The following is a 24,496-nucleotide window of genomic DNA, read 5'->3' on the forward strand; positions in this document are numbered from 1 at the left end:
GAGCCCAAGCAGGATCCGGGATGCTGGTTGGCCGTCTACACCACCGTCGCCCGAGCCGCTGGGGGCGACCGAGGATGTGATGACCACATACTTGGCCATCGTCCTCGGGAAGGATGCACTGCAATGGCTACGACACCTACCTCGACACTGCATCGACAACTGGAGTGACTTCAGTCAGTGTTTCACCACCAACTTTCAATCTCTCTCCGACAAATCGGTGCAGCCATGGGACCTCAAATCCATCAAGCGCCGAGGGGATGAGACTCTTCGGTCATACCTCAAAAGATTTCAGACCATGAGAAATCGTATCCCCGAGGTCAATCATATGGTAGGAATGTCGCTTTTAATTCAAATACTTGAGCAAACCTACATGGTTTAAAATGTTTAGGTAAGCACGACACATAGGTTATTCATCATTCCTAAGTAAATGACACTCCAATTGGTATTAACACATAATATACTTCAATGCTTCAATTGGTATCATTTAACTTATATGTGCCAAAGTTTGGATTATAGATAATTTGCCCCTCTTGATTTCAAAGTCAAAGTGCAAGTCTCCTACAAGTATTCAAAACTTATATGCACACTTCTAGGGGGAGATTACTCTATAATCTAAATCTTTGAGACTAATGCCTGCCTACAAGTCAATTATATGTCGTAGTCTCATTGAAGGAAAATGGAGTCCCCGGAGAAAGACAATAAGCTTCCACTGCAAATCTACAAGTATTCTCATGTCTCACAAGACTACATTTGGTATCATTTACATGTCTTCTCCGATGTTTAATTAGACTATATTTCATATCTTTAGCTTCCCATGTTGCTAAATGCATATGTTGTCAAAATATATCTTTTACCTATGCATAGGAGAAGTTAGTCTAATCAAACCATAGTTTGCACCTCTCTTTCTCATATGCTTTTCCTAAGTAGAGGATCTCCGTCAGGGGGAGTATTTCTTCGTCTATGACAAAGGGGGAGAATATTCTCTTAAAAGGAGAATACTCTTGTAGGAGGAGTAATTTTTTAGAAACTTCAATCGATAAATCTTTTAGAGGGCAAGTCTTAATTTGCTTCCTATATACTTTTAATGTCTTCCTTTTCGGTGGTTGATGCCAAAGGGGGATAAGTTTTAGGGACCAAAGCATGAAAACTATATCAAACACCAAACACCACCAAATTTAATTTTTTAAATCTTTGATCTTGCAAGTGGTTTTGGTCTTTCATGTATCTTTCGTCTAAAATAGGAAGTAAGTGAATTATGGAGTTAGGGGGAGGCATAAGTCCATAATCTCACTTTGAGGGGACACTCATGCATCCTAGCAAGTAGATTGCATATTTTCATTGAAATGTTTGTTGTATTTGCTTGTTTTGGTTGTGTTGTCATGAATCACCAAAAAAGGGGAGATTATAAGGAAAATGGACCCTAGGCCATTTGGCTAAAGGGATTTTGGTGTTTGATTATCAACATAACCTGTGAACTAATGCGTTTGCTAGTGTTTGTATTTATAGTTCACAGGATGCGAAGATGACTGGACTAAGGCACTGAGGATGCAACACCTCAAAAAGAAGACATAAAAACAAGCATAGAAGTCCAAGACTCAACAACAAAAGAAGCCCAAGGAAACAACGAAGAAGTCCATGAAGTGGGCAGTTAGCCAGCGCACAGATAGCGCATCAGACAGTGAACAGTAACATGTCTGGTGTGCACCGGACTGTCAGGTGGGACACCGGGCAGTCTGCGCAGATAGGCCCACAACGGATGCTCTCGGGCTATAGCACCAGACTATCTGGTGTGCACCGGACAGTTTGGGTAACGATCGGATCCAACGGTCGACTGCTACAGACCCTAACGGTCGGCTGACGTGGCTGCGCAACGGACAGTGAACAGTGCATGTCCGGTGTGCAACAGACTATCCGGTGCACCTGTCAATGGAAAGCTGCTGCTTCTGTCCAACGACTATAATTGTGGGGGAAGGCTATAAATACCGCCCAACCGACAATTTCAAGGGGTGGGAGCCCAAGCAACATACCAAGGCATATTGTAGACATTTCCAAGTGCTCAAACACCCAAGTGCTTAATAGAATCACTTGGTGATTAGCGTAGGTGCTTTGCAAAGTGCTTAAGTTAGTTAGACCGCTTATGTGCTTGCTCTAGGTGAATCCTAGCTAGTTGAGTGAGTTTAGAAAAACCACGCAACCCCTTGGCTTTTGTGTGAGCCGTTGTAATTGTACCGAGTGGGGCGAGAGTCTTGTGAGACTGTGATAACCGAGATTGTGTAACGGCCGCCACCATGTACCGGAGGGAACGAGGCCCACGGTGTTTTCGGCCGGAAGCTCGATAGTGGAGACGGTGGGGAGCATCCGAGAGGAACTAGAAGCGGAGCACCACTTGCGCGTGGAGAAGGCTTGCGGCTCTCTACGGAGTTACTCGACCGAGGTGATTGGCCCTCGCGTGGGCTTCCCTTTGTGTAGGGGCACCAACGAGGATTAGTCGGAACCTTGCGCGGTTCTGGATACCTCGGTAAAAATAACAGCGTCATCCACGAGAGGTTGCATCTCTACCTTGCTCTTTACCTTCCGCATTTATATTAAGTATTTAAGTTTCAATCTTGTATTTCTAGTTAGATTATTTAGGATTGAAACTTAGGCTTTGCGGTAGAGATAGCAACACAAAACCTAGTTTGCACATTCTAGATTGTTTATTTGCATATGTTTTGTTCTAGGGATTTATTTGTGGCCCAAGTTTAGAGAAAGTTTTTGGAAGTCCAAATTCAACCCCCTCTTAGGCGTCACTGTTTCCTTCAGTCACCATTTGCTTCCTTCGTCCCAAGACCACCTCCTTATGACCAAGTGCCTACTGGTCAACCCAAGTTCCCAAGGCAAGATTTGCAGACTGAAACCCATACTGTCAACAGTATGGCCCCGAAGATGAAGCATATATATTAAATACCCCAAGGGGCTGGGTAAGTAAATCCGAAGCTATCTAAAAGATGTTACTATTTGTCCATGTTTACATTCATATACTTTTTCTATATCATGCAAATGAATGTAATAATGATCTAGCACCTTCGAGTGCAATGACAAAAATGTTGCAGTCAAAGCTTCGGGTAAGCAATTGTGAAAAGGCTCTGAAGTTGTTCCTAAGTAAATGCAGAGCTATGATTCATTCACCTAATGAATGGTGAAAAAGCTCCAAAGTCAATCCTAAGGTAATGCAGAGCTACAATTCGTTCACCTAAGTAACGGTAAAAAAGCTCCAAAGTCATTCCTAAGGGAATGCAGAGCTACGGTTCATTCATACAAGTAACATTGAAAAACGATACAAAGTCACTCCTAAGGGAATGCAGAGCTACGATTCATTCACCTATGTAACGGTGAAAAAGCTCCAAAGTCGTTACAAAGGGAATGCACAGATACAATCCATTCACCTAAGTAATGGTGAAAAAAGCTCCAAAGTCGTTTCTAAGGGAATATAGAGCCCTGATTCAATCACCTAAGTAATGGTGAAAAAGAACCAAAGTCGTTCCTAAGGGAATACAGAACTACGATTTCCTTTGTAATGTATGAAAAGAAGGGAAGGTGTTTTTTGCCTTTGGCTAAAAAACGTATGTTAAATAAAATTTCGCATATTACAAAAGAAAGCAAAGAAGCAAAAAAGAAGTAAGAAGTACAAGTATATTCAAATCACTTGAAAAAGTCTCAAAGTGTTCAAACACTTCGTACTAGCAAAAATATTTCAACAAACAATCATTGTTTCTCACATCATTTAATCAATTCCCTTTATTGCCCTGCATAACCTCGTCATAGATTTGCTCATAAATTTTGAGGACAATGTCATCTGTGGCTTTCTTCGCAGCCATGTCAGCTATTGCTTCGGCTTCGATAGTAGCATCCTTAGCTTCGGCTTCAGTATGCTTTACTTCAATTACCACCTGTGAAGTGGAGACTTTTCAGCAAGGGTTAGTAAAACAATTGCTAAAGCATGAGTACACTAAAATTTTACAGAAGCGAAAATGTCAAATATCTTCAGCTTTCTTGCTTTGCAGCTTCTTTCTAATATCTACATCTCTTTTAGCTGCCTATCGTGCCTGTATAGATTTTGAAGTCAGTGTGTGCCTGTATAGGAAAAGATGAAGGTAATATGAAACAAACCTTCTCTCCGCTCTTTATAGATTTTTTGATACTTATTTCCTTTTTGTCCTTATTCCATATATCAGATAAGAATTATTTAGACCACTCTGAAGCCTCGACAGTCGATCTTCGAACATGGTCAGCAGAAACTCTAAAATCAGGGTCAGTACAAATCTTCACATGGTTGCACTGACTTTCAGCAAAACCGAGGCAGTGCTTCAGGCGCCTATCCATGCACAATAGTCTTATCATGCTGAGGGGACGCTTTTATAAGCACGGGTTTCACTGAGCACCCACCACATTAAGCCCTCCAAGTCACCATCCGAAAAATTCTTCTCTTTAGACAAAGCCCCGGTAGAGGATACAGTCTTCAATAACTCATTATGGCATCTATTGCCGAGGGTGTGACAGTTTGCTAATAGGATTTAGTAGTTTTCATTGAGTTGTCTCATATGATTCACTTCATCTTTGAGGTCATCTATTCTCACTTGAGCACCACTAAAGTTAACGGCTGCTTCGGTAGATGCTTGCATTATCTTCGTCGTTTCAGCTTCATATTCCACTTTTGCTCATTTTAGCTTAGCCTCGAGCGATGCAATTCGCTTGTCCTTTTCAACATTGGAAGCTTCGAGCTCATATACTTTCCTTCACATTGTTTCTTCAATCCTACTTTTCTCTTCGGTCCTAGCCTGGACTTAGGTTCGGCTTTCAACAAAATCTTTTTCCAGAATTCGAAAAGATTTCTCCTTCTCTTCGCACTCAAACCAAAGCCTAGATACTTTGGATCTGAGCTTAACTATCTCTTTTCGGGTAGCTTCGCCCTCAACATTTCTTTTATTTTTTAGAGCTTTACTCAAAAATAATGCCTGCGAAAAGTCAAGAAAAAAAGAGGTTAAGCAAGTTTTGTATCAGTCTAATACAAAGTTTAAAAGTAAAATCAACAGAAGTTACCTTTAGATGTGTGTAAGCCAAGCAATCATAGAAGTCTTGAGAGGACATGGTTGAGAGCATGGCCTCTAGCTTCGTGAAACCAATATTATCCGTCATGTAGCGGCATACTTCAGTTTCCATATTATCCGGGCAACAATACAAGTAATTGTCTGGCCCTCCCCAAACGATGGTGGACCTGGAAGGGTATCCAAGTTGTTTAGCAAAACTGATAGCTTTAGCCAATTGCTTTGCACCCATAACTTTCTTCGCAGCATGATGAACCTTGTACCTTCGACCACCTAAATCTTGGTCAAAAGGGCATTCCCTAAGCGGTGTATCATCTTTATCCTTCGTTGGAACAGGTTTGGAGGAACCTTTCTCTTCGGCAACTACATCCGCTGAAGGTGTCACCGCTGCAGCCATCTACCTAAACTCTAGACTACTTGGTATAGTCACATCTGCAGCAGGCGATGTAGCACCCTTCGGTGCGAATATTGTACTAGCAGTATCCTTCTCCTCAAACTGATCTTCGTCAATGTCAAAGAACGAGCTCATTACCGGAGCTATTCACTCCTCCTCTTCCTCTTCTTCGCTCTCTAGGAGTGGCTCCAAAGGAATAACTTTTTGTGCTATCAAGGCAATAACTTCTCCGATCTTCGTCTCTTCGGCTTCCATAGAAGGGAGTTCCTCAACTACATCTGCCGTCCTAGCTTCGGGTACAACATAAAGTTAATATATATATATCAAGAGATTAGTACATAAAATTTATGAGCAATATAGTAAATATCGAAGAAGCCTTCTTACCAAAATTTCCTCTGAAGCCTAAGGTGTCGACTCAGCCTGTATCTTTGGGACTTTACTCCGCTTTGTAGTCACTTTTAACTTCCTCTTCTTAGAATCCTGAACCATGTTAAGATAGTCAGGATAGAATAGGCCAATAACATCGAAAACATGCACCTTTTTCGAGCCGCAAAAGCTCGTTGCAAAGCTTTGGCCTTAGTTTTACTATAGTTACTAAGTATTTCATTACATTTCGTCTCAACATAATCTAACCACCCATCACTGTGCTCTCCAAATTCATCTTCAAACTTATACATGTAGCAAAGTCTGGACAACTTAGGTTCCGTGTCTGAAGCGACTTTTTTAGACATCTTCGGCATCTCCCACTCAGCCGCTAGTGGCCATGTCTTAAAAGCTAAAAACTCCTGAACGGGATCGCTTGTTCCAATGTGTGTATAAACAACATTGAAAGCAACTATAACAACCTAAGCTTCAAAGTTGATATAACATGTTGGCTTCTTATATCCGAAGCTTGTAACAATAGGAGTCTGAATAAGTCCTTTTATATCAGTCTGTTCATTCAAATCATTCTTCATATAAAACCACTCCCTCGCTAATTCATTCGTCCACTTGCTTTGGTATGCAAGAACCGAAAACATCACACCCCTTCAACAAGCGAAGTTATAACAACCAAAGTTGTTGTGAAGGCCTCTAGTTGCCTTCGTCTGAAAGTGTAGCTCATGGACTTGACTGAAGGCTTTAAAGAAAGCTTCAACATAAAGTTCAATGCCCTGACTTCGTACAACCCAAATGAAAATTTCTAGACGTACTATAGCATTTGGGGTGAGATGATGAAGGTATATGTTAAACCTTTTCAAAACTGCAACTACCGTCTTATGCAAAGGAAATCTAAGTCCAGCCTTCAAAACACTTCGAAACAGAACAAATTCATCCTCTCTTGGCTTCGGCACTAAATCATCACCTCCTAGCCACAACCAATCAACGTTGTCAATATAAACAAAGCGGTTAAGTACATCAATAGAAACCTAAGTGTTCTACATATGAAATCATAGAGCTTCAATGTAGACCGTCTAGGTTTATACACATAGTGCATGGTATCTTTCACGAAACATTTTCAATTTTTTATCACAGTCTCTACATATGATATCATGACACATGGATAAGTTTCATGATTTTCTGACTTTATTTGGTTTTTTATACTATTTTTAAACAACTTGATCGCAAGTTCACAATCATGTTACATGAGCATGGTGCTCGAAAATTCTGGTCTGCTCCTTAAATCGGTCGTAATTTGTGCTAAATAACATTGATATCAATTTTGCATTCACGGTTTTCCAATTTTTGAGTGACTTACAGTTGAAATATGAATAAATTATTTGAGTAAATTCAATTAAAAGAATAAAATATAATAGTTGTAGCAAACACTTTTTATAATTGTGCAAAAATAGAACATGTAAGTCTACATAGTGTAGGAACATACCACAAAAAGTTTGGTTGCAAAAGAAAAAAAATATATTTTGCCAAGTGTCCAAGGTAGACACTCGGCAAAGCACAGTTTGCCGAGAGTCGCCCGAGCAGCACTCGACAGAGTAAATTCTTTGCCGAGTGTCTACATTGGACACCCAACAAAGTTATTTAAAAAATATTAAAACAACCTTTGCCGAGTGCCCACGATCTGGCATTCGGCAAAGAGATCTTTACCGAGTGTAGATCGCGGGCACTCGACAAAGTGTATTTTTAAATTTTTTTAAAAAATATTTTTTGAGTGCCCGCGATCTGGCACTCGGCAAAGAACATATACTTAGCAACTCCTGACCCTTGACTTCATTGTTTACACGCGCCCCGCCACGCCCCTCGCCCGTGCCCCGCCTCGATCTGCTCGCATCCGTGCCTGCTTCTTCCTCCTCGGCTTCGGCTACTCGTGATCCGCTCGCCGACAACCGAAGGTGAAAATTCATGCTTTTACTGTAAATTAAATTGATAATGAAGTCATATATTAATTGGTATAGCTCATAATCCTCATATGATATTAGTATATATTAGGTTACATTTGTGGCATAAGAGTTTGGTCTATCCGTATCAACCAGCGTGCTCAAATGAAAAGTTTTTATTTTACTTGGTATCTCAATTGATTCAAGTAGTTGATGTGGTAGGATAAATTCTTCTGCATCGATTAATAATATATATGTGATTGACGGAAATCATGTCGTTTGATGTATATGTTTGGATGTCAGCCATCGTGCTGCTACTTTTATTTGCAAGTTTTGGAAACCTCCCCGTGGAGGGTAGGTGCTGTCGAATTTTTTGTTGATAGACTTGTGTTAATTTTTTGCAGAGGTATTCCTTGTCGCTTGCGTGAGAACCTGCACCGTGACGCGTCGCCACTGCACCGACTCGCCACAGCCCTGCTAACCCTACTCCACCAGCACCCTAGGTATAATCTCTATTTCTGCATCATGGTCGTAGATCACGTAAACTAGTTAGGCGTCTCCCGTTCGAAAGAGATACAATATAGATATGCAGATCTTTGCATATCCACAAATGTATCTATTTCGAATTATCCACGTTTTTTGGACAACCCACGGTTGCGTAGATGGTGTTATTTTCCATGCTCTACTCCGGTCCGAGACAGAGTTTCGTTGTCACCTTCATGTTGTTCTCCGGACAGTACACTATCCCTGCCAGGACGTGTATCCGGAGAACAGCGGGGAGGTGCTGCCGAAACTCTGTCTCGGATCAGAGTATAGAAGGGAAACTAACCCCGTCTACGCAACCACGGGTGGGATTAGGACCTATCCTCTCCTATTAGAAGGTAGGAACGCAGTGTACATGCATTACATATTTATATTAAACTATACTTGATTATATATGTTAGAGGATGGAGGACCGTGAGTGGATGTACACGGGCAGTGTAGGAAGGAATGATGTCACCCCTGAATGGATTAGAAAGACTGATGCTCGTGGAACGGGCATATGGCGAAGCTGCTAAAGGAGCGAGTCTAGTCCCATGCCCATGCAATAAATGTGTCAACCGGAAAAGAAAATCAAAGAAGGCCATGATAGAACATATTTGGAAGAATGGATTTACGTCGGACTATACTCGATGGATCTTTCATGGTGAAGCGCATCGTACGAGAGAGGTGGTGGTAAGACAATGCGTCGAGGATTATGATATTGATGCAGGAGTAGCTGATATGTTGAACGACTATCACGAGGCACAGTTCTCCAGAGGATGTATGGAGGAGCCAGAGCTGACCGCAAAGGCGTTCTACGACATGTTTGACGTGGCACAGAAGCCCCTTCATGGCCAGACAAAGGTTTCTCAACTGGATGCCATTGGACGTGTAATGGCGTTCAAGAAGCAATACAACATGAGTTCAGGCACATTCGATGGCTTGTTGCCAGTTATTGGCATCCTGCTTCCAGAGGATCACGTTCTGTCAAAGAGAATGTACGAGGCACAAAAACTCCTTCATGCACTCAAGATGACGTATGAGCAGATACATGCTTGTCCCAAGGGCTGCATGCTATTTAGGAAAGAATACACGGAGGCAAAGTACTGCCCAAAGTGTAAATTGTCTAGATTCATGGAGGTAGACTCTGGTGATGTACAAAAGAGGCAGCTCGACATCACCTTGACAATCCTATGCCAGCTTTCGTTCATACCAAGGATCCGGCGTCTATACATGACCGAGGAATTCAAGAAATAGATGATATGGCATTAAAATGGCAAACGATACAATCCTTACAAGATGGTGCATGCATCAGATGGTGAAGCATGGAAACACTTTGATGCCATTTACCGTGAGAAAGCTGAAGAGGCTCGTAATGTATGTGTTGCCCTCGCCACAGATGGGTTTAATCCCTATGGAATGAGCGTTGTCTCGTACACATGTTGGCCCATGTTTGTTATCCCCATCAATCTCCCCCCGGTGTATGCTTTCAAAGATAGAACATATTCGTGTCATTGATAATTCCCTGATGGTTCCAGGCTATGTTCCTGAGCATGTCTGGCTAACGCTTATAGAGTTGAGCTATTTCTTTTGCCAGCTTTATGCAAAAAAGTTATCTCAGACCATTATTGCAGACTTGGAAAGATTGACACCCATGTTACTGTGTAAACTTGAGAAGATATTTCCATCCGGCTTCTTCAATCTGATGCAGCATTTGATTCTTCATCTCCCGTATGAGGCATGAATGGGGGCCGTGCAGGGACATTGGTGCTATCAAATCGAGATATGTCTAAAGACTATTCGAAAGAAATGTAGAAATAAATGCAAAATCGAGGTTTCCATTGCAGAGGCATACATTCTACAGGAGGTTTCAAACTTCACAACAACTTACCATGGTGACAAACTGTTGAGCGTGCATAATCCACCTCCTCATTACAATGATGGCGGCAATGAATTGAACCTCATCATATTCCGAGGCCAACTCGGAAGCGCAAGTGGTTCAACGACCAAGACCCTAAGACATGAAGAGTGGCACCATATCATGTTATATGTATTGACCAACCTTGAAGAGGTGACGCCATACATGGAACAATTTCTTCATGAATTCTAGCGTCTATCAAGGGACCTAACTCCACAGGAATATGATACCCTTCTTAGAAAGGGTGCGGGAAATGGATTGCCCAATTTCATTTCCTAGTTCAAACATAAGGTACGTGCTTAGTTTGTCAGAGTGATCCATCTATGAACTCAATTTAGTGTCTTTGCACTTGCGATTACTTGCAGGGCCAAAGAGATCCATCTATGAGTGTCGTGTTGAGACAAGTGGCCAATGGCTTTGCTTATAGGGTCAGGAAATTTTCTGGGTATGACGTCAATCGATACCGTTTTCGCACAACAAGCTATGACCAAAGTCAGCCCAATCAAAAAATAATGTGTTCGGGAGTCTTGATGCCCGGCCTTGACTAGGTCGAGTATTTTGGACGAATTGAAAAAATATGTGAACTCAATTTTCATGGTTCTAAACCTCTTACTCTAGTGATATTCAAATGTCATTGGTTTGACCTTGAAGTGACGAGACAGACACATTCTAATCTTGGGATAGTTGAAATTTGACAAGATTCCACCTTACTAGGACACGATGTCTATATCGTGGCCCAATAGGCCACACAAGTGTATTATCTCCCATATGCGTGCCAAACGAAAGAACATCGTAAGGGTTAGGATGTTGTGTATAAGGTATCACCGCACAATAAATTACCTGTTCCAAACAATGAAGATTATAACTTAGACTCAGACACATATGAAGGAGAGTTCTTCCAAGAAGATGGGCTAGAAGGGCGATTTGAGATAGACTTAACCGAAGCTATCGGAATGGAAGTAGATATTGAAATGGTTGTTGATGAGGAGGATGATGAGGTGCAAAGTGAGAATGACTTAGAATTACTTGAAGGCAATGACATTAATGACGAACTTGCACCTTCAGATGGTGTTGACTATGAAATGATTGATAGTGATGATGAGACTTATGATCCGGCTAACCCCGACACATATGAAGATTATTTTTAATCGATGTAATGCTATATTTTTTTTATTTTGCACCTATTTCTAAATACATCTTTTTTATATGTGCTTATTTGCTTACTCTTAATTGCAGGTTGTTGGACAAAGATGGTGGGCGATGAGATGAGTACGAGGAGGGGGAGGACGAGCACCCGCTGGACGACGGAGGAGGCACAGCAGGACAACAACGTCCAGTAGCAGGTGGAGCAGCAGACTGTTGTCGATGCGGCGCAGCAGGATGACGACGACGCTTAGCAGGACGCCTCAGGTTCGAGGAATGTCTACCTGCGAGGTCCCGCTAGTCTCCCTCAGCGTCCCATACTTTGTGATAGGCGGCCGCTGATTCGATCCGATGAGGAGAGGCACGTAACTTTAGATGTTCTAGCTGCTTGTTCATATTATGTGTTCAAATTAGTAATATAAACTAATACTTTTTATTTACCACTTGGACATGTCTTGGAAGGTTGTGGAGAATGCAGGGGCACGACCGCAACCCCAATGACATCCTCGGCCTTCTGTGCAAGGAACACTTTCCTGGACTGTTTGAATACGTCAGAGTGACAGACCCAACCTACAACTTCGACCACTACACTGTCACCCCCGATGCAGTTGACCAAGACGACAGGGAATTCAACAACAAGGCGGAGCGGGTGAAGCAAGAGTTGTGGGTAAGTCTTACTATATTGTAAAATATGTCGCATTCTTTGCACATTCTTAAAATAATGTATGGATACATCGTCTTTGTATGTAGGATTTCTTCAGATGCGAGGCTGGATACGAGGCCAGGGCGGATGTGGGGGCCACCACGAGGTGTAAGAAGCTCGTCGTGGACATGCACTACGAGGCGCAAATCCAGGCCATCGTCAGCTACCATGACTCCATCCTTAGGGAGAAGGTGACCAAGCAGGACGCCCGAACCATGTCGTTGACTAGGGACCAGTATTTATAGGTAAATACAACACTTTAATATTCGTGACAAAGTTTTTCCTTAATTTTTATCTTTTGATATGAAGTGTACTTGTTTTACTTTGTAGATGATTCCTTGTTGGTGCGCCGTGCATCCTTAGTGCTGGGAGCATATGGTGGATAGGTGGTGCTCGCCTGAGTGGGACGAGGCGCACAATGCTAGCCAGGAACAACGTCTGATGATGCAAGGTCTATTCCACCACCAAGGCAACCACAATCTCGACAAATATGCAGAAGCATGAGTACGTCTTCTTTTTTATTTAGGTATATAACACTGGATTAGATATGATTTCTAACTATATCGTTAATTTTTTTGTAGTCAGCGTCACATGGTGGCCAGCCTTGCTCCATCTTCTCGGCTTATGCTATGGCCCACAAGGGCAAGGCGACGTCCGGCGTCACCTACAACCTGGATGACAGGCCCAAGGCATATAGCAACCCCGCTGTCTACATCCGCCTAAGTGAGTACACTGTCATGGCACAGGAGGTCCATAGGCTAGATTACGATCCGAGGACCGATGACATCGATAAAGATGTCCTCATGAGGGTCGGAGGAGGCAAGAGGCACGAGCGGTACTAGATTGCCGATGGGGCAATCGACTCGTCGTCCACTCTCACTCTTTTCTCAAGTGCAAGCAAGGAGCACGAGCTCGAGCCCAGCCATACGACCTCGGCATGACAACTCACATCATCGCATACAACAACTCCAGATTAGTGCTTCTATAACTCGTCATTCCTTGAGTTATATACCTTCTCTTTGAGTTATTATAACATTGGGTTGGAATATTACAAGCCCAGCTAGAAGAAGAGAGGAGGGAACGACAGGAGATGGAGGGGAGGATGATAGTGGAGCGAGAGGCGGAGTGGGAGGCCCGCTTGGCAGATCAGCAGAGGATGGCAGAGATGTTCTAGTACATACAGAGCCTTGGAGCCGCACATGGTTTTGCTCCACCACCTCCGTTGTTCCCTCGAGTTGACCCTGCTCAGTTCCAAAGTCCTGTGAGTATAAAAATTCTAGTCCTTCAAGATATATATTCATCTAGTATAACACATGCAATCTCTTCTCAGTGCAAGGACAATCTGGGGTAGCATCCAACAACCCTCATGGATCGCCCAGCCTATCGCCGCACCAGTCCAGCCGCCCACCTCGATGAGATACTTTGGTGCACATGATATTATTATCTTTGTTAGTGTTGTTAATACTTGTGAGATAACTTGGTCTAAACTTTTTGATGTTGGTACTGTTTTGTGGGATACTTGAGACTTATGTTCTTAAGTGTTGGATACTTATGTTTGTGTTCGAACATGTTGAAAATGCTTTGTGAGAACTTGTTTGATTTATGATCTTTGTGAGATATGTGATGTATATGTGATATTTGTGATGATTATATGATATATGTGATGATTATGTGATATATTTTGTTTGTTTGGATGGAATAGCAAAAACAAATATAAAAGAGGTATACTGGTCACTTTGCCGAGTGTCAAGGTCATAGCACTCGGCAAAGAAGGCACACCTGGGCACCGGTAAAGCCTCATTGCTGAGTGCCAAGACCATAGCACTCGGCAAAGAAGCAACCTTTGCCGAGTGTCTCGTAGTACACTTGGCAAAGGTACTGACAAAGGGAAACTTTTTGTCGAGTGTCAGTACAGTGGAACTCTTTGTCGAGTGTTACTTAGAGGGCACTTGGCACAGGCTCTATCGCCGTAATAGCGACTTTTCTTTGCCGAGTGCCCGATAAAAAGTACTCGACAATGAAGCCGTTGTCGACGTACAGTTCGTCGAGCTTTCTTTGCCAAGTGTCAATTCCAGGCTTTGCCGAGTGCTTCAGACACTCGGTAAAGAAGCGGTTTCCGGTAGTGTATATCTTTAATAGTGATATAAGTGTTGAGTACAAACTAGTCAAACTAGGACAAGTAAAAACCACTCTAGGCTCTCTAGCAAAGTTGACTATTGCTTATTAGTCTAACGGGGTATTTGAATGCACTAGAGCTAATAGTTAGCGGCTAAAATTAGTTGAGACATCCAAACATCCTAGCTAATAGTGCAGCTATTAGCTATTTTTAGTAAATTAGTTAATAGTTAGGTAGCTATTTGTTAGCTAGCTAATTATACTAACAATTTTTAGCCAACTAACTATTAGTTCTAGTGCATTCAAACACCCCCTAAAATGCTTGCCTTCCAAGGAGAGCTCAACCAAAACCTAAGACACTGATGGCCTCATTGAACATAATCATATCTGACTTTGAGAAATCTGCCTCTGTTTTGTTGTGGACAACTAAATTTCTATAGAGATATTGCTTCATGAAGTTAAATGAGCTGGACGACTTGGAGAAAACTAGGTGGACTAAAGCAACCATACTCAGCAGAGCTACATGTTTTATCGGGTGACCCAGCCCTATAAAATTTGATAAGACCGTTAACGGGAATAATCGTCGACGGCCGATAGTGACCGTCGGACATAAGCTATGTCCGACGGCTGTCATAAAAAATAAGGCTATTTTCGACCCTTTACGGCCGAGGGACAAGTACCGTCGGATATAAGCCTTCGACCGTTGGAAATAGCTTATTTCCGACAGCTTAGGGTTTATCTCTGACGGCTTTGGTCGTCGGAAATGTCATGTTTTACTGTAGTGAGAAATGTATTTAGATGATAATTAGTCGAGCTGACCCTAATGACTTTGTTGCCTGGCTTCGCCCCGGACCATATTATATACTTTCTATGTCTAAAAATAGTAGTCGGTTTAGTTATTGATTTTTATGTTTATATTTAAATGGATGATGATAAATCTAGACATATATATAAAACATATGCACCAAAAATCGTATGAACCCACTAATTTTCTAAAATGACTACTATTTTGAGAATGAGGGAGTACAACGGAACAAAATATCATCTAATATTTGTATCAGAAAAACGTCACTGGATATATTTAATGGTTTGACAAAGGAAATCGAGTTACTGGAGTGAAGTTTCTTTCAAAGCTAAGGTGCATTTAATTTTTTGGATTTTTCTTCTTCATATGGTAATCAAGACTTTTTATGGTAATTAATAAAATAAATATTACGGTAACAAATTTTGTAGGCAAAGTTAGCACATATCAATACATGACTATTGTAGCTATGGTTGATGCTTTTGACGTACATATATGCATGGCGAAAAGCCTGTCTCTCTACCGAGGATACCTTGCAGACATCAACATTTCTTCTTCCATGCTATATCTTCTGGTGCACTCTTGCGTGCTTTGTCCTTCCGTTTTCGACGAGGAGCAATTCATCATAGCCTTCTCTCCAGTTGTCTCTACATTCACACCACCAGTTTGGACACACCTCTTGGATTTGGATCCAAGAAGACCTTGGAGTGTATGTTCTACCTGTCGCATTGTGGGCCGGTCCTCAGCGTTTAGCTTTATACATGCGGCCGCAAGCATGGAGACTTGATGGACTTCTTTGCCTCCCTCGTCTACGACTTGGGGATCGAGTATTTGGGCCAGATTTTCTTTAGCAAGCAGGTTGACAAAAAGTGAGACGAGGCCATCTCCGTCGAGGAAGAAGTACGAGAACGGCTTCTTCCTTGTTAGCAGTTCCACGAGAATGACGCCAAAGCTATACACGTCACTTTTCTCCGTGAGGCGTCCCGTGTAGAAGTACATCGGGTCCAGGTATCCAATCGTTCCCTGAACCATTGTCGTCAGCCCTGTCCTATCCATGGGGATGTATCTGGAAGCTCCGAAGTCGGACACCTTGGACGTCATGGTTTCATCCAGAAGTATGTTGCTAGACTTGATGTCTCTGTGGATGATTGGAATCGAAACCGACGAGTGAAGATAGGCGAGAGCACTCGCAGTTTCGGCTGCGATCCTCAACCTAGTGGCCCAAGAAAGGGGCCCTTCCACGTGTAGATGGTCATAGAGCGTTCCGTTGGAGATGAATTCGTAGACCAGCAGCGGAACCTCCGTCTCCAGGCAACATCCAAGAAGCTTCACCACGTTCCTATGGTTGATCTGTGAGAGGATGGCCACCTCGTTTATGAACTCGTCGATCTCCTTCTGGACTGCTATCTTCGACTTCTTGATGGCAACAACGTGTAGATCCGATAGAATCCCTTTGTAGACGGTACCATGCCCTCCACCGCCAACCTCACGAGCCTTGTCGAAGTTGTTTGTCGCCTTAGCGAGCTCATCTACAGGCACGATCATCCTTTCCGCAATGTCTGCCCTTGCAGATACCAGTTGTTGCAACAGTTGTCCACGATTCTGCTTGAAGAACCTTCGTTTCAACATCATTTGCCTCTTTTGTTTTAGCCTTTGAGCCACGAAGATTGCTGCGAGAACCAGAAGCATAAAACCTGCTGCACTACCCACTCCAATACCGATGCTTATCCCTGTGTATGTGAGTAGGGTGTTAGTAATATTACTCGCTCCATCGATAATAAGAAACTTGAAGCCATGCCATTATTTTTTTGGACCAGAAGGCTTTTATCTTAGAAGAAAACACCGATCGAGTACACTCATATATAACTATGTTAAGGGACATATACAGTGTATCCGTCCGCTTATTAGTAGCTTTAAAAGTCTTATTTAATTAACCTAAAAGTGTTTGTATATTTTATTTTCTAACATTTTTAGATTCTACTACCTGTCTACCTCTGTCTAAAAAAGTTAATGTTTTAGCTCTATAAGTCTCTACTATATTAAAATATTAATTTTCATGTTTTCATGGTTTCTATCGTCAGGATGATCCATAATATTAAGGTAAAAAAACTAAAATTATGTGTATATGAGAATTCGAATCATGATTGTTGGTTCCAAACCCATATTTATACCCACCTAGTTAACATAACACGTATATTTGTGTCTTATATTCTATACACAAGCATAAATAAAACAATGTAGCAATGTACGCGCACTTTGCTATGCTAGTATTTCATTTAATTAGCAAGTTTTTTCCTTAGATAGGTGAATATATTGATATTTGGTCACTAGCCTATCACAAAAAAACTAAAACATTGTTATTTTAGAACGGAGTGAGCATATTGTAATTTTTGAGCACCAGTTCGCAACGAGATAGGAGCAGGTGGTCAAAGAGTTTTTTTACCTAGACACGTACATGGTGGTCTAGTCTACGAATTAATAGTTATTAGTGTGTTTGGTACAACTTTATCTGTTTATAGGTTGTGTGCATCTCGCTATGTAGAAGTCAAGAGTTTTTTAAGACGTTGTATCAACTCGAATGAATAACCTTAAAAATTGATAAAGCTTCTTTATCGAAAAAAAATCGCACCGAGAATTAAAACCTTATCCACCTCATCGACACTTTAAATAAGCTAGATTAATAAATGTAATCTCACAAGGTTCGAAACGTAATAAGAACATATTTTACATTATGCTACAAGAAACAAAAAGTAATAGCATATTTTAGAGAGTTGAGGCATAATACTATAAAATTGTTGAAGGGTCAATTTTTCCCCATTGCAAAAAGGTGAAAAGTTGTATTATCGTCGGAGTAAGTCTACATAACCGCTTAAGCTTTCGAGGGTGGTGTACGTCGCCTCCTCACTTTCAAAATTGGTTGTTTAACCCTATTAGCTTTATAAAACTAGACAAATAACTCTCTCGATAATTTTAGTTGGTAGTTTTGATGACGTGACACTAATTTAAGTGACACCGGTTTTGTCTTTTTCAATTTCGTCTATTATAGTATCCAAAATCTATATAATTTTACACAAAACTGGTAACCAGATATTATGTTCCCCTTATTTTTTGTTGTTACTCCTAAAATTTTAGAAAAATTAGGCAAATATAATATATAATTATCATTTTTTGTGTAAAATTGTATAAATTTTGGATACTATAAAATGATAGAACTAAAAAAGACAAAACAAGTGCCACTTAAATCAATGTCACGTTAGCCAACTAAAACTGCTTAGAGGGTTATTTCTCCGGTTTGTATAGTTAAGGGGTTAAACAACTCGTTTTAAATGTGAGGGTGTGAAGTAGACTAGTCTCTAAAGATCATGGTATTATCTACTCTATTAAGAACCTAATGTGGGCACATGTGCTACCATGGCTTCATTCAGCGTCTGCTGACACTCTGGACCCACCCCACGCGCCCCGCCTCGGCGTCGTTAGGGGTGAAAACGGTCGGAAACGATCGGTAAACACTAAAACCATTTCCGTTTTCATATTTTCCTTGAAAACGAGATCAAAAACAGAAATTCCGGAAACGAAAACGACGTCGATAATTCGAAAACATCGGAAACGAAAGTTCGGTACAAAAATTACACCGGTTACGATCGGAATTTAAAATACGATCGATAAAATTTTTAACATGTACCCTCAATTGACTTCAATAAATCACGCAAGTCATACATTTATATAAAATTAGTAATAACATATAAGGTAGGAGGTCATAATAAATATATAAGGTAAGAAATCATACAATAATAAAACCATTATTATATATTTAAATAAAGTAGAATCAAGATGTGTATAATGATATGACACACTTACATTCTAACTGTACTCTTACTACTTGGCATAGTCAATATAATTAGTGTTCTCTTGGTCCTTCTAAAGTTCTCTTGTAAATTATGAATATATGTATTAAAAGTAATAATAGGTAAGAAAACATAAATAAGATTTATAAAAGTTTCAAACGATTCTAAACTATCTAAACTATATACCATTAGATAGATCTTGATTTTAGAAAAATAATAGAATTAGTTTCATATGTTTCTAAGCAAAGATGAATTTATTATGAATTTATAAAATCAGTTCAGATTTTGTATTTTTCTGAAAAATATCGAATTTATTATCAACGGTAAAATATCGAATGAAAATGGTAATTTCCGAAAACGGTCGGAAGAGATCTAAACGTTTTCGTTTCCGATTTTTTCTACTGATTCCGTTTTCGTATTTTCAGTAACCGTTTCCGTTTCCGTTTAGACTTAAATTTCACCCCTAGGTGGCGTGCCCTGTGGGCCCTATATGCCCAGCGATGTCTCATCTACTGCCCTATGAAGTGTGAACCTCAGCGACTACTCAGCACCTGACCCCTTCTGTGCAACTGCCACAATAATTATATAAAAAATAATACAAAGCGAGCACTCAAACCCACGACCCTCTGCTCCAGAAATGTGGGGCTAAACATCAGACCACATATGTCTTAGTGTTTAAAAATAAACAATAATTATATTTGAATAGATATTTCAATATCTATTTATATGATATATAAAATTCGTAGCAAGACATGTATAAATGGCTAGTATAAACTTATTCCTTTAATCGTCTAAAGAAAACGATAACAAATGTGTACGGAAGGCAATCCATAAGTAAACCCGATGAAAGTAGTGAGGACGCATATGGGGTACTGATAATGTACCAAAAGCTGGTGGTACCAAAACGAAGTTAAAGAAGATGAGACGTACTAACCTGTAGTTGAGGTCTTGGTGCAGCCATCTCTGACGGTGTAGTTGCCATGGGTTCCTCGAGGGCACTGGCATTTGAAACCTCCAATTGTGTTGATACACTCGCCAAAGCACCCGTGCTCTTGTGGCCGCTCACATTCATTGGTATCTACGATGACATGATTTGATTAATTGTTCCAACATATGTACAAAACACATGCATTTTTCATGGAAACAAAGGCCTTCTACTCCAAAGTATATGTTTTCCTTAGACATTCCCACAAGGCTGCAACAAACTTCACGTCATTTGCACAATCAGAAGTGGTTTGGTTTGTTTTACTTTCTTGTTTTCTATTTACATGATAAGTAAAGTAATGAATTTTATATCCATTTTCATTTCCTAATACTCCTTCTGTCCCATTATATCCGTCGTCTTCGCATCGCAGTGTTTTAGGGTGTCTAGATTCACTGCATGTTATATGCATCTAGACTCAACTTATGTCTAGATTTAAGCATTTGGACTCAACTTATGTCCAGATTAGAGAATCTAATTTCTTGTAGCGGGTAGAAAGCCAGAACAATTAGGGCCCATTTGGCACAGCTCCAGCTCCTGATTCTAAGCGAGAATCTGGAGGAGCCGTGCCAAACGGGTATTTTTTTAAACTGATTCTCGTGTGGAGTCGAAAGATCGGGAGTCGTTTTTGTGAAGAAAGGTGGAATCTAAAAAAACCTGCTCCACCCTCCCTTAAAACAGCTCCTCAACCAACCAAATATGAACCTCCCCTTAAAGTTTGATCGAAATTACCCGCAATTGCCATTGGACAAAAACATAACGAGTCAATTTATGGATTAAACATTTGAGACCATTTTATGCACTACTATTATGAGAATATTTTATATGTTATTGTTTCATAATTTTTTTCCGTATATGCATCCTACTTATTGGTTTGTAACAAAGTTGAACTGCAAAGGGTAAAACAGACAATCGCCACAGACCACCAACTTTCAGAAGACAAGAATCAGTTTACTTGCCAAACAGTTTTAAAAATGATTCTGATTCTTTAGGAGAATCAGGAGGATCAGCTTCTCACAAGGATCAGGATCTGGAGCTAAAGAAGCTGGAGCTAGAGCTTTGCCAAACAGGCCCTTAATATAATGGGACAAATGGAGTAAATCTAAACATCTCTCAAAGTCTGATTATTTACAGAATACTCTTGATTTGTAGCACATTCATTTCAACTAGTCTCCTACTATTTTATAACAAATGTTTGGTACAAAAATGATGGCTCGTTTTTTCCCTCTCCTCCCATATGCATAGATAAACATATCACTGTCTAATGACTCATTTGAGTCCTATAGGAAAACACATGAATGTCCATATGGGAGAGGGAATGGAGGAGCACCATATGGATATCTATGTGGGTATGGATAAATGAATGGTGGTGGAGGAGGAGCATCCATGGTAGGAGCTTCAGTGAGAGGAGAAACATAGATGACAGGATCATCATTAGAAGAAATGATGAACATCTATGGAAAAATGGTAGTGATACATAATAGGATATGTGTATGAAAATAAATGGGGACATGCGAAAACATCATCCCGATGATGATGTGCGAAAAGAAGATCGTCGAAGAAGGCCTCCCTCACAGGCTCACAGCACCAGCGTGTAAGGAAGAGGTTGGTCAATAAGCAATTGGGAGAATGTTTAAAAGTTTAGACAATTTTTGAGTCAATATATGCGCCTAGCTATGTTTTCGGTGGTTACCAATATTTTTTCCCCGATATCTCTCCCTTGTTTCGGTGGTTACCAATATTTTTTTTATCGTTTCTCCAATATCATTTTTGAGTTATGTTTTCACCTGTACAGCCGTGGACTCACGCTACCTATGGGAATTGGAAGAGACATTGTTGTAGCAACTTTTCCAATTTTGTGGGGAAAAATTAAATTACTGAGAAACTAGTGCAAAGTTTGCTAGCCCACGATCGACCTGACCAGCCCACCATCATCAACGACCACTTTTTATAAAAAACGACGACTTCAAGTCAATATATGCGCCTAGCTAGCTAGCTAATAATGCCAGTCCACTACACCCGTCGTTATTTCACACGGCGGTCTAGGTGGACCCGGCCGGCTACTATTCATATGCATGCGCATAATCTATGACTCAAGGATGTTTGAATGTACTAGATATAATAGTTAGTGGCTAAAATTAGCTAGATACATCCAAACACTCTAGCTAATAATTCAGCTTAGCTTTTTTAGAAAATTAGCTAAAAATTAATTAGCTATTTGTTAGCTAGCTAATTCCACTATCACGAATGCACTGGAGATAATAATTAGTTGACTAAAAATTGATAGTGACATTAGCTAGCTAACAAATAGCTACCTAACTATTAGCCAATTTATCAAAAATAGCTAATAGCTGAACTATTAGCTAGATTGTTTGGATGTCTCAGCTAATTTTAGTAGCTAACTATTAGTTACAGTGCATATAAATACCCCGTTGGTTGAACATCAAAGCTAGGACGATGTAAGTTCAAGGAAATTGAATATTAGTTTACTATCTAGCTAGACGTACGTACGACTCTAGTGGCAGTCATTTGGACGTTTTCCTTACGGAGCAGCATCAGACAAAAGGTCATGGAGTGTAGTAAAAGATAGATCTTGACTAATTCACAGAGCAGTTGTTTCGGCCAAAACGTCATGGTTTTCAGTAAAAGATACGTAGAGGCCTTGATTCACGAAGCAGTTTCTCATAACGTCATGGATTTTACTAAAATATACTGGGTCCTGATTGTCACAATCAATTTATGGAAGCAAAATATATATTTCTTGAATAGAAGCAAACTGACTTTTTCAGTAGAAGATAAAAAAGAATTGAAATATATGTTGTGTGATACAAATACGGCTAAACATGGTAATAATTACCAGCACCATCAGAGGATTGGCACCACGCACCCATAAAGGTCATCGTCAAGCACGGATGACTTGGGCACCAAAAATTCCATGTGAGTACTACTGGTAGTTTCTCAGACACGACTCATTAACAAGATTACTAGCTAATTTGTGATAATCAAACGGTAAACGATCAAAAACTGTGGAAATATTCAGTAAACGATCGAAAACTTGTTGCAACAAAACATTTCGGGTAACCAGCATCGATCATATCTGGCTGGAATGGTAATTTATAACTAACCTTGGCATCCATGGACGAGATACGGATTGCCGTCGTAACCTCGTTGGCAGTGGCACGTATAGCCCAAGTTTCCGGCTGCGCACACGCTGTGGTCGCTCTTGCAGAGCATGCGGTCTGCGTCGGCGGAGCACGACGTGGTGGCGTTGGCCGGCAAGTTGGGCAGCGGCGGAAGGCCCTGCCGGACCCCCCACAGGAGGACAAGGGGGACCTCCAGCGCCGCCCTCGACGGGCTCTTCTTCACGCTCAGCAGCTCGTCGGCCAGCGGCCTCTGGTCGAACCACCCCTCCTCCGCCACGAACACGTAGGTCGGCAGGAACGTCAGCGCCTCACTGTGGTTCCCGGCGTCCAGCCACCTGAGGCGCACCTCCGTGGGCGAGCTGTAGTAGTTGATGGGCGCCTGGCAGCACGCCATGCCGGAGCAGTACTTGTTGCCCCCCGCCTGCCCGACGCTGTCCACCTTCTTGTTGCGGAACGAGCAGAAGGAGGCGCAGCCGCTGATGATGCCCGACCTGCCGGGCCCCACCCCGAGCTCCTCGACCAGCGTCGCCACCAGATTGCACCCGGAGAGCACCAGCTCGTTGCCGTTCGACAGCATGTAGCCGTGGTCCATGAAGCTGCCGCCGAAGGAGACGTTCCTGTCGGAGGTGATGCTGGCGCTGTCGATGATGGAGCCGCTGCGCACCACGCGCACGGTCGCGTTGCGGAGGGAGATCTCGGCCACCCGGAGCGTGCCGTCGCCGAGGAGCAGCTGGCCTCTCCTCCTGTCGCATGTCAGGTTGAACCCTGGCCAGTAGCAGCGTGGAGGCCCGAAGCCGAAAGGGTATGGCACGCTCACGCCGCCGCAACTGGTGCTGCAGTCGCTCGGCCCTATCGGTGCCGCTGGTGCTGGAGTCTCTGCCGCGGCCGCCGCGATCGCTAACACCAACGCTAAAGCTGCTGAGCCTGTGGCCATTGAGTGTTGTTTCTTCACTGAACTGCTATTGCCTAATCTTTCCTGCACACTACCTTTTTTATATGGGACCCTAAACCTAGATGATACAGTTGCGTGGGTGAATGCGTGAACCGTGGATCACTACCGGAATCAGCTCTTTTGCCGTGTGTCTCAGACACCCGGCAAAGGCTATTTTACACTCGGCAAAGGCTTTGCCGAGTGTAACACTCGGCAAAGAACGCTCGACGAACTGTACATCGGCAACAACCTCTTTGCCGAGTACTTTTTGTCGGGCACTCGGCAAAGAAAAGTCACCGTCACGGCGCCAAGTGACGGTGACGGATCCTTTGCCGAGTGCCTTCTTTGGCACTCGGCAAAGAGGCCAATTTTGCCGAGTGTTTGCTCGAGAGACCCTCGACAAAGACTGGTCCAGTGGGCCCCACCGCCAGTCCCTGTGCCGAGAGCTCTAGTAGGCACTCGACAAAGGAGGCTTCTTTGCCGAGTGTCTTTACCGGTATCTTTGCCGAGTGCCTTGGCAACAGCACTCGGCAAAGATGACTTTGCCGGTTCCCAGGTTTCCTTCTTTGCCGAGTGCCATGGTCAGCACTCGGCAAAGATGG

At 41.9% G+C, this 24,496-nt stretch overlaps 1 protein-coding gene across 1 annotated transcript; it reads right to left on the minus strand.

Annotated features, from left to right (window-relative positions):
- Positions 1-15,363: 15,363 nt before the first annotated feature.
- Positions 15,364-23,930, minus strand: LOC103643337 (putative wall-associated receptor kinase-like 16). Its single transcript, XM_008666498.3, has 3 exons — positions 22,946-23,930; positions 19,773-19,916; positions 15,364-16,723 (listed from the first exon to the last, which is right to left on the minus strand). Exons 1-3 carry the CDS (start codon positions 23,895-23,897, stop codon positions 15,513-15,515), a joined length of 2,307 nt encoding a protein of 768 aa, XP_008664720.1. The 5' UTR covers positions 23,898-23,930; the 3' UTR covers positions 15,364-15,512.
- Between the last annotated feature and the right edge of the window lie 566 nt (positions 23,931-24,496).

Source organism: Zea mays, chromosome 1 (genome assembly GCF_902167145.1).
Source record: "Zea mays cultivar B73 chromosome 1, Zm-B73-REFERENCE-NAM-5.0, whole genome shotgun sequence".
Classification (NCBI taxonomy): Eukaryota; Viridiplantae; Streptophyta; class Magnoliopsida; order Poales; family Poaceae; genus Zea; species Zea mays.

What these genes read in the sequence shown, in the direction of transcription:
- LOC103643337 (XM_008666498.3), bottom strand. Translation starts at nt 23,897, where the DNA reads ATGGCCACAGGCTCAGCAGCTTTAGCGTTGGTGTTAGCGATCGCGGCG. An exon ending in TCTCGTCCATGGATGCCAAG is followed by an intron (nt 19,917 to 22,945) that starts GTTAGTTATAAA and finishes ATGTCATCGTAG; the next exon opens with ATACCAATGAATGTGAGCGG. An exon ending in CACCAAGACCTCAACTACAG is followed by an intron (nt 16,724 to 19,772) that starts GTTAGTACGTCT and finishes TCACATACACAG; the next exon opens with GGATAAGCATCGGTATTGGA.